We start from the raw sequence: 11,762 nt of genomic DNA, 5'->3' as shown, positions 1-11,762 counted from the left end.
TTTTCTCAATAACACTCATCAACCATCTAACATACCATGAATTTTACTTACATATTTTATCATCTGTCCCCTAATAGAATGTAAGCTGCATTAAGGTGTTTATCTGCCTGTTTTGTTCACTGCTCTATCCTCACAGTTAGAAAGGTAGCTGGCACAAAACTGAAGCTGAGTAAATACACTCATAATTATGAAACATCTCATACCAATGTTTTTTCCTAAATGCTTGATACGAATAGAAACTAAGACTGTCTCTCACTTTGAAATAATATCCTCAAGTATATACACAAACATGTATGTTTATTTTAAATACTTGAAATACAGTAGGTATCGACAAATGTTTGGAATTAAGCTAAAGCCAGCATGGTGTGCAGACGCTGTAGCTGACCACTGAGAGGTGAAAGCTGCTTTTCTGACGCACTGATTTTCCAGACCAAAAAAGTTAGTCATGAATTTAGGTTACTGAAATAACAGATGGATTCTGAACTCCTGTAGGAATAAATTAGGTTAGGATGTGCTCCAGGTGGCGACACCCACAGAGCCTGTAGGAGGGTTTGTGGATGCTGATGCTTGGTCTCCAACTCTCCCAATCATGACAGAGTTAATAATCTCTTAGAGAATCTCACAAAGTCCTTGGCCTAGCTCAGTGGTGGAACAGAAGACACAAAGTGGGCAGCGTTCCACTAATGAGAACACTTCTATGAAGGGGTAGAAAGGGTCATCAACAAATTGGGAGCACTGATCTTGCTCTACTGGCATCTTGGCAATAGAGCAGATAAGTCCTTATGATGAGATTCAACTGCGCATAGCGCTAGAGTTTCCAAACTACTGCAGCCTCTTGTGGACTAAAGACCAGAATCACATGTGGTCTGGCAGTGAAAGGTGTCACTATTGGAACAATTACCTTCACCTCTCGAAAAGCCTCAAAATCATGTAGGAGCAGCAACAGCATCAGTATAGTTGGTGTGGACAATTTAGGGATCTAAAGCTGGCAAGAGAGTGCTTCGCAAAAGACCCAGAAAATAAGTCAGACTCACTAAGTAGACCAAAGGAATGAAACTCAGTATGTTGTTGCCTACCACAACCTCAAAACCCAGAGGTTATTTGATGACTCATTCTTTTATCAGGACCCAAGTTCCCAGACTGTTTGGACACACTAAAGTTGAACTAATCTGGTCACAGCTCAGCCAATATTAGAACTTCAGCTGTCAGAGCACATTAGTTTTCAGGTGACAAATTCAAACCCAGTGATGGGTGTGTAGACAGCATGAGTCACTAAACTTCTTTACACAGCCTCCTCTACCTGCCTAGAAAGGCACAGAAAACATCAGGAACGTACACCTCTGCTGTTCATGTGTATTCATTTTCACAATAAGAGAAGTGTGTCTAGGTAGCCCAAGAGGAAAGACGTCAGATTATAATGTAGTTTTGTCACAGAAGAAATGTGATCCCTAGTCTAAGGCCCTTGAAGCAACTTTTAGTCAGTCTTTGCTCTGCATTATGTTTTCCAGATCTGTGCCAAGTACTTAGTAGGCTGCATCCAAGTCAATTACTATCTCTGATTGTGATTAAATAGATCCAACACACTGATTAGGGTCTCTTCCTATACTGTCTGCCAAGTTTGCTGAGTTTCTCCTGTCAATACTCTACCTTCCGTGGATCCTTCTGAATCGGGCATCATTTAGATCTAGTAATGATGCTTCATATTATGGTGGCTATCCTTTCCCAAGTAACATAAACAGAACTATTCAACTAGGAGAAGAAAAGAAAAGAGAGAGAGAGCACGCATGTGTTGAAACCCAAGTGGACATCTGCACTCTACAATCTCCAGTCCAGCTGATCAGATGCAGTACATAAAAATCAAATAGTAGCCTCTTTAATGATATATTTTATTGTTTATAATAAAAATCAAGTCAGATGTACTGAATGCTATTGTACTTTTTTTTTTCAGCAAATGATCTGCATACTGCCATTCTGTAGACATAGCTAAAGTTAGCCATTATATCTGTTCCAATGAGTTCAACTAATCATCATAACAAGCACAGTAATTGTGCTGAAAGACATTAACAGTCACCATTTTTCATTTCCATCAGGGGGTAAAAACTGCTCTATCTTTACATCTAATAGATGTAAATTGAACTAAAACTGGGAAATAATAGTTCTAAATGGTAATGCTAATAGTAAACAACACATCCTAAAATAAATAAATGGGAGAGTTATAAAGAGTCCTCTTATTCCCTTTTTTCCTAAAAGCAAAAAAGAGTCATAAACTATTATGTAGCTTCTAAAATAAATTGAGGTGAAGACTCAAGATAATAGGCTGGTTGCCCAGATTCTATGAGTAGGTCCAACAAACTCCATTCTTAGGCTCAATGCCTTTTATTGGATAAATGTTGATCTTTGTTTCTACTTTCATTCAAGAAGAACTTTATTTTTCATCTTCCTATAAGAGAAAAAGAAAGCAATAAGTGAATTAATACCATTTCTTACTAATATATTTATATATCAATCCCAAGTAAAACATTGGTTTTCATTTCAGTAAGTCCTACCAGTTGGTCATATAAACGTGCTAAGCTCATCAGCATTCGCTTAAAGAATAAAGGCAGATCCTCTTGAGTTAAGTGAGAAGATAATAATAATGTTCCATATTTTATGTGGTACCTTACTTAAATTACTATCTTTTTTTTTTTCTCGTTAAACTTGGTTTTAATGGGTCTCAAAATTCTGTGACAGATTTTTGGTCAAGTTGTTTCCATTTAAAAAGTACTGATTTTAAAAACTAATAACTTAAAACTGCCACACAAAAAAAGAAACAAATGGTCCACAAAAACATTCCTTTCCTTCTGAGGGTTTTACGATGCATTGTTATTATTAACCAGTCTTTTACTATTAAACTTAAATGGCCAATTGAGACAAACAGTTCTGAGACCGTTCTTCCACCACTGATTAAGACTGGGGTGGAAGGTGTTATGGGTAACATTCATTTAGCCTTCTGAGCTTTCTGAGCAGACTTGGTGACCTTGCCAGCTCCAGCTGCCTTTTTGTCCACTGCCTTGATGACACCCACAGCAACTGTCTGTCTCATATCATGAACAGCAAAACGACCCAGAGGAGGATAGTTAGAGAAGCTCTCAACACACATGGGCTTGCCAGGAACCATGTCAACGATGGCAGCATCACCAGACTTCAAGAATTGTGGGCCATCTTCTAGCTTCTTACCAGAACGGCGATCAATCTTCTCTTTGAGCTCAGCAAACTTGCAAGCAATGTGAGATGTGTGACAATCCAGCACAGGTGCGTAGCCAGCACTGATTTGGCCTGGGTGGTTCAGGATGATCACCTGAGCAGTGAAACCAGCTGCTTCCATTGGTGGGTCATTTTTGCTGTCACCAGCTACGTTGCCACAACGAACATCTTTGACAGAGACATTCTTGACATTGAAGCCTACATTGTCCCCAGGGAGAGCTTCGCTCAAAGCTTCATGGTGCATTTCAACAGACTTTACTTCAGTGGTGACGTTGACTGGAGCAAAGGTGACCACCATGCCAGGCTTGAGAACACCAGTCTCCACTCTGCCAACAGGGACAGTACCAATACTGCCAATTTTGTACACATCCTGGAGAGGCAGATGCAGGGGCTTGTCAGTTGGACGAGTTGGTGGCAGGATGCAATCCAGAGCTTCAAGCAGTATGGTTCCACTGGCATTGCCATCCTTACGGGTGACTTTCCATCCCTTGAACCAAGGCACGTTAGCACTTGGCTCCAGCATGTTGTCACCATTCCAACCAGAAATTGGCACAAATGCTACTGTGTCAGGGTTGTAGCCAATTTTCTTAGTATAGGTGCTGACTTCCTTAATGATTTCCTCGTATCTCTTCTGACTGTAGGGTGGCTCAGTGGAATCCATTTTGTTAACACCAACAATTAGTTGTTTCACACCCAGTGTGTAAGCCAGAAGGGCATGCTCACGGGTCTGCCCATTCTTGGGGATACCAGCTTCAAATTCACCAACACCAGCAGCAACAATCAGGACAGCACAGTCAGCCTGTGATGTTCCTGTAATCATGTTTTTGATGAAGTCTCTGTGTCCTGGGGCATCAATGATGGTCACATAGTACTTGCTGGTCTCAAATTTCCACAGGGAGATATCAGTGGTGATGCCTCGCTCACATTCAGCTTTCAGTTTATCCAAGACCCAGGCATACTTGAAGGAGCCCTTTCCCATCTCAGCAGCTTCCTTCTCAAGTTTTTCAATGGTTCTTTTGTCGATCCCACCGCATTTGTAGATCAGGTGACCAGTAGTGGTGGACTTGCCTGATTCTACGTGTCCAATGACGATGATGTTGATGTGGGTCTTTTCCTTTCCCATTTTGGCTTAGACTTTGCAATAGTTTTCACCAACACCTGTGTCCTGGCGGCAAACCCATTGCAAAAAAGCTTAAATTACTATCTTAATATGATATGTTGTACTGACTGCAATAAGGATTTGAGGTTTACTTTGGCCTAGAATGGCCTGACTATAAGAAGGAATTTCTGGTTTGGGCCGGCTTCCTTTTGTTCAATCCCAGAAAATCTCCCTGGATATCAACGTGGATTTTTTTTTTTTAATGAAAATATACACAACAAAACATATACCCATTCAACAATTTCTACATGTACCTATCAATGCCATTGGTTACATTCTTCACATTGTGTCACCATTCTCATTATCTCTACCTATATTTTTCCCCACCATTAACTACTCCCTATGCCCCTTAAAGTTCTCATCTGCGCTTTAGATATACTGTTGTCACCTTGATCATAATAGATAATTATTTAAAAGAGTGAAAAGTTCAAGACATTATCAATTGAGCTAAACTATTGTTTTGTTTACAGAGAACTCCATGTGATAATTTTGGTTCAAGGTTTAAAGAATATTTCAAGGCAATAGATTCAAGATTCCCCCAGTCTAAATGGATCCAGTAAGTCTGATTTCCATAGGAATTTGATGTTCTGTTTCATAGCTATTGGGTCCTCAATCAAAACGTTCAGTGCTGGTAGCCAGCCATGTACCACCCATTTCTTCTGGTCTCATAGCAAAGGAGGCAGTCGTGGTTCATGAACACAGTTAGACCATTTCTATTTCCAATTCCTGAATCTCCTTCTTCAACTGCTCTAGGAGAATAGAGACCAATTGTATCTTGGCTGGCTGCTCGCAAGCTGGATTTTTAATGGTCCAAATTCATTTGTCATTTTAGCATAGATAAGTCATGCCTTTATTCTTGTTTAAAAAATGTATTTCTCATGTGGAACAATTAAGCATGGAAAGGCTAGGGAGAGTCTACACAGATCAGAGTGAAATGAAAAGCTAGAAATCAGTTGAGAACATTGGACTGTGTGGTAAGAATGAATTAAAATCAGTCAGAAGGCCGAAAGAATTGTCTCTGTCATCCAAACTTTGTACATATTTGCCTGACTTTGTGACAAAACCCAAATGATTCATGCAGATCAACTGGTTTGAACTACACTGCTAAGCTGACAAAGTAAAGGAATCCTTGCAGTTAGCCAATAATTCCACAAACAAAAGAAAAATATCCTTAAAGTAAAAGGTAGATTTTTTTTTTCTTAATTATCTGCATGGTTACCTTAGTCCTTCACTTTAATTTCTGTGTACAGACATAGCTTTAGGCTGGATTCAAATGATTTCTGAAAAAATCTGACTGTGCAAAGTTGATTCAGATTTAGGGACTGTCTTAATGAACATTTTGCTAGACCAGAGAATTTTGACGGCACATTGTGCTTACTCTTTCTCTAGAAACACAGGGGGGTCCAGATCTGGTATGTAAGTATTTAACAATTCCTGTATATGCCAGACCCTGCTCTTGGCATTAAGAATACAAAAGGAATAAGTGAGCTGCTAGAAAACTTGTTTTCAAAATAAATTCATATGTTGATCATTATGGTAAGCGTTGTTAACTCTCCTTCCTGATTCCACTTCATGCCCTTGCCTTTGCTTTCTTTCTTATGCTATCTGATTATATTTTCTGTATTCTTAAACCCTCTCTAAAACAAGATGAGATACAAATAAATGTAAATAATCACACAAATGATTAAGACGCTGTCTTTGCCCTCAAGGAATTTGCAGTAAATGGTCAGTCTTATCCTTCAGGTTCCTTGTGTTCTAGTGGGAAAGGCAAACATGGACACTAATAGTTATACTACAAGATTTGATTTGTTCATTCCATAAAAGTATTAGTACATTAAAATACATATAAGTTTCACGGGAGGGAGCACTGAAGAGGGAATGCTTAACTCTGACTAGGCCAATAGAAGTTTACAAAGAAGAGGTAACTTTCAGTTGGGTCTTCAAGGACATGTCGATTTTCAACATGCAGAGGTAGAGGATGAACACGGTAGGCAAAGAGAACATCATAACCAAAGCAGTGAAGGTGAGAAATATCACTAAATTATTTGGGGCTAAAGAGTTGTCTAATGAGATGGGGTAGACTCCCAACACTAATACTGGCTGTGTGTTATTTACTTAATCTCTCCAAGTTCCAGTGCCCTCAACTATGGCTTAGTAAGTACACTATTACATCCATGTCATAGGTCTTGTAAAGACTAAAAGAGAAATAAAGAGCATAAAACACTCAGCACAGTGCCCAGCACACACCAAATGCCTAAAAAAAACTAGTAGCAGTTATTATTAGTGTAAGACTGGAGTCCAGGGGAACAAAAGGAAAGAGAAACATTTATCTCCTATTTTATAGTGACAAGATGTTGACCCAGTAGCTTTATGAATATACACATTTAGTTGTACAATGATGTCATTCTTTCTCTAACAAATTTCTAACTTCACCTGGTCTACTAAAACCATTATTAACCATGTAGGAAAAGGCACAGATGGCAACGTCATGCTTGAGAATTCAGTCCCTTTCATTTGAGTTGAAAGGATAAAATAGATCTTACAGATCTTTTCCCATAGCGGTATATATATATATATATATATATATATATATGGAAACCCTAGTGGCATAGTGGTTAGGTGTTATGGCTGTTAACCAAGAGGTCAGCAGTTTGAATCCACCAGGTGCTCTTTGGAAGCTCTATGGGGTAGTTCTACTCTGTCCTATAGGGTCGCTGTGAGTCAGAATCGACTTGACAGCACTGGGTTTTATATATATATATCATAAAAATTTAAAGATCTATAATTTTTAAGAATTCTTTAAAATTTTCATAGACTTCTGTTTCTGGAAAGGATTGTCTTGTTGAAACCTCAAATTTTCGAGGAAGAAACTAAAGGCCAATAACGTACTAAACAAAAAATGCCTGAACAAACCAACCAACAAATAAAACCCAATTTCACCTTGCTGCACACTACTTTGTGATTTCATTTAAAGTAGTCTCAAACAAAAAAGATCATCATAAATCCCAAAATCACTGTATCTTTGGAAATTTAAACTTAAGTTGATGAACGTCCAGCACACACACACACAAAAAAAAAAAACTGATCAGGCATTCATCTGTTTGGAATGATGAGGTACAATTTAGCCTGAAAGCAAGGAGACTGAGGAGATCAGAAAAAGAAATGGGATTTATTTGCTCTATGAAGGCTAACTATATGCCTAGTAAGACATTGGCATGCTGTTAAATATTTACCTGTTTGTAGCACTAGAAGTTACCCTAATCATATTAATATACGTGTTCCTCCATTTTTCTCTCTGAGTTCCATCCCTGCATTTATGCTCCTAGTCATATGATTTCTAGGAACCGTCTTGATCAAATATTCTAGGAGTGCCCACCGAGAAATGGGTCAGCTCTAGCAGAAGTAAATTTTTCTTAAGAGAACAGTGACTATCATAAATCTTTTAATACATAAAAAGAGGGACAGATTTTACAGATGAGAAATTTTACAGACAGACCGGAAATTTACAGTTATTGGGAAGGCAATAGCCATGCAAAAAGATGTGTTAATAACCCAGGAAACTGATTATCATGATTACTTTTAATACCTAGAATACTCCATGAGAAAATAAGGAAGGGGTTCTAAACATAAGTAAAGGCCTTATATCCAACAGGATTTGTTTTCCAATATGGAAGATAGAGAGACAGAAAGACAGACAGATACATACATACATACATACATACCCCCACGGGTCTGTCAGCTTGTCCTACTATAGGTGCTTTCCTGTTGCTGTGATGCTGGAAGCTACACCACCAGTGTTCAAATACCAGCAGGGTGACCCATGGCAGACAGGTTTCAGACTAAGACAGACTAGGAAGAAGGACCTGGTGGTCTACTTCTGAAAAAAGCTAGCCAGTGAAAACCTTATGAACAGCAGCAGAACATTGTCTAATACACTACTGCTGGAATGTTAACCCCTCAGTTTACAAGGCACTGAAAATGTGACTGGGGAAGAGCTGCCTCCTCAAAGTAGAGTTGACCTTAATGACATGGATAGAGTCAAGCTTTAGGGACCTTCATTTGCTGATGTGGCATGACTCAAAATGAGAAAAAACAGCTGCAAACACCCACTGAAAATCAGAACTTGGAATATATGAAGCATGAATATAGGAAAATTGGAAATCATAGAAAATGCAATGGGACACATAAAAATCTATCCATACCCTAGGCGTTAGTGAGCTGAAATGAACTGGTATTGGCCATTTTGAATCAGACAGTCATATGTTCTACTATGCCAGGAATAACAAATTGAAGAGGAATGGCACCCCATTCATTATAAAAAAAGAACATTTCAAGATCTATCCTGAAGTACAACATTATCAGTGATAGGATAATATCCATACGCCTACAAGGAAAAAAATGTTCAAGGAAAACCAGTTAATACAAATATTATTCAAATTTACTTACCAACCTCTAAAGCCAAAGATGAAGAAATTGAAGATTTTTACCAACTTCTGCATTCTGAAATTGATCAAATATGGAATCAAGATGCATTGATAATTACTGGTGATTGGAATGCAAAAGTTGGAACCAAAGGTGAAGGATTGGAAAATTATGGCCTTGGTGATAGAAACAAAGCTGGAGATTGCATGATAGAATTTTGCAAGACCAAGGACTTATTCATTATTGCAAATACCTTTTTTCAACAACATAAACAACAACTATACATGTGCGCCTCACCAGATGGAATACACAGGAATCAACTCGACTACATCTGTGAAAAGGGAAGATGGAAAAGCTCAATAACATCAGTCAGAACAAGGTCAGGGCCAACTACGGAACAGACCATCAATTGCTCACAGGCTAGTTCAAGCTGAAACTGAAGAATATTAGAACAAGTCCACGAAAGCCAAAGTACCACCTTGAGTATAGCCCACCTGAATTTAGAGATCATCTCAAAAATAGATTTGACACATTGAACGCTAATGACTAAAGACCAGATGAGTTGCGAAATAACATCAAGGACATCATACATGAAGAGAGCAAGAGGTCATTAAAAAAAACACAGGAAAGAAAGACCAAAATGGATGTCAAAAGAGACTCTGAAACTAGCTCTTGACTTCTTGGGAAGTCAACACAACCTGATCAAGGCAAAGTCATAGAAGTTTCAAGGAGACATCCAAACTCCTCGAGGGACCGAATTACTGGACTGAGGACTGGGGACCATGGTCTTGGGGGACATCTAGCTCAATTCCCATAACATAGTTTATAAGGAAAATGTCCTACATCCTACTTTGGTAAGTAGCATATGGGATCTTAAAAGTTTGTGAGCGGCCATCTAAGATATTCCACTGGTCCCACCCTGACTGGAGCAAGGGAGAATGAAGAAAACCAAAGACACAAGGGAAAGATTAGTCCAAAGGACTAGTGGACCACAACTATCACAGCCTCCACAGACTGAGTCCAGCACAACTAGATGGTGCCCAGCTACCACCACCAATTGCTCTGACAGGAATCACAGTAGACTGTCCCAGACAGAGCTGGAGAAAAATGTAGAACAAAATTCTAATCCTTATGAAGACTGGAGAAATCCGAGAGGATGGCTCTTGCTCACCCTTTTAACTCAGTACTGAAGTCACTCATGAGGTTCACCCTTCAGCCAAAGATTAGGCAGGCCCATAAAATAAATAATAATACAATAATATTGTATACAAGACTAAATAGGCACACCAGCCCAGGGACAAGGACCAGAAGGTGGGAGAGGACAGGAAAACTGGACAAATGGAAATGGGGAACCAAAGGTCAAGAAGGGGAGAATGTTGACATGTCACATCGTGGGATTGGCAACCAAGGTCACAGAACAATATGTATACAGATTGTTTAGTAAGAAACTAATTCTTTTTTTTTTTAATCTAAAAAAAGAAAGGTTAAGAGACTTGCCCTGGGTCAGATGGCAAGTACTGAGCTTTGAACTCAAGACAATTTGGCTCAAAACTCATGCTTGTAATCAATTCACTGTGTTGCACATTTTTCCTTGGAAGAGCTTCTGCTTAGGGATCAGTTTAATCTCTGATCATTTCCATTTTTCCTATAAAGCCACTAGAGAAATTTTACTTGTATGGTAGAGACCATTCCACAGGCAAAATCAATATTTTTATAGGAAAACTTCCCTAGAAATCAACAGTAAATAACTCTTTAATTACTAATCATTTTAGAATGACTCTTTGAGGAGTTAATAATCTCACACCCACCTCTTTTTAGGAAATAGGTGATCAACCTCAAGTATATGACTTCATCAACTCTACAAACATTTCTGGGAGGCAAGTGACAGGTGGTACACCTGCTTTCAATGTGAAAACAAACACGGAGCTGCTGGGTAACTTCTCCATACCATACAGATCCCTTCGCAGACAGATCCAGGAAACGCCCATATGAATGCAGCATAATCGTGTGATGTGGCTGGTCAATCTTCTGTCCTTCATCCATCCTGCTTCTGAGGAAGGAAGCCTGGTTCCGTATATGATTCTTTGCAAGTGAAGCTTCCTGCATTAGAGGAATCATCAGCGGCAAGGCCCACAGAAGCAAGAAAGAGCAAATATAAGCTTTCTCAAGGAAAGCAGGCCCAGTCAGCACCATGACAGATTGTGAACTAGATAGTGTTGAATGTAATTGGCTCCTTCTTGTTAAAGGTCAAAGCCATCTAAAAATGACTGCCCTATTCAGGTTTTTCATAATAGATTGGAAAATATGACTTAGAGAAACACTCAGGAAAACTTGCTTCCTAATTTCTTAGGTTTCCTTCTGGATAGTCATTAAGCTTCCTAGAAGGAAGTACACTAGCATTTCCCAAAGTTTTTTTGTTTTTTCCTTTCCTAACTTTCAACCCAAGAGAACAATATAAGCTTACGAAATTATGTTTGTGTGTGCATGTCTGTAGATTTATATAGTCATCCCCACTTTTCAGACATCAAAAATAAATTGACCACTAAAAACAAAAGCCAAGCAAAATTAGGCACAAGAGGTCCCATTTAAGTACCATTACACTTTGAGGTGAAGGTGAAGAGTAGCAGCCCCTCCTGATTTTTCATCTTTGCACTAATATTCCTAACTGAATGAACATCCAGAGGATGGTGCTCACTCAGGATTCTACTTCAGATTCTAACACTGAGGTATCTACATAAAGCAGGAGTAGCTGTTGTTGCCCTAGGCTTACTATTCCTAATTGTATTGTTTTGTTGCTCTGCTTGGCTCAGTATGCTGATACATTAATTGTGTAACAGCATAGAAAAATATATATATATATAAACATGCTGGTTTTAGCAGTAGCTTCTTACCTGCCTTCTCTGAACATTTCCAGGGCAGGTGGTCATTTAAAATGAAT

General features: G+C 38.9%; 1 protein-coding gene across 1 annotated transcript; it reads right to left on the bottom strand.

Annotated features, from left to right (window-relative positions):
- Positions 1-2,874: 2,874 nt before the first annotated feature.
- LOC100673046 (elongation factor 1-alpha 1-like) lies at positions 2,875-4,411 on the bottom strand. Its single transcript, XM_064287262.1, has one exon. The coding sequence runs from the start codon at positions 4,364-4,366 to the stop codon at positions 2,978-2,980; it is 1,389 nt and encodes a 462-aa protein (XP_064143332.1). The 5' UTR covers positions 4,367-4,411; the 3' UTR covers positions 2,875-2,977.
- Between the last annotated feature and the right edge of the window lie 7,351 nt (positions 4,412-11,762).

This window comes from Loxodonta africana, chromosome 1, assembly GCF_030014295.1.
Source record: "Loxodonta africana isolate mLoxAfr1 chromosome 1, mLoxAfr1.hap2, whole genome shotgun sequence".
NCBI lineage: Eukaryota > Metazoa > Chordata > Mammalia > Proboscidea > Elephantidae > Loxodonta > Loxodonta africana.
The sequence above is the reverse complement of the archived record's forward strand: the minus strand, read 5'-3'. Positions and strand labels throughout refer to the sequence as shown.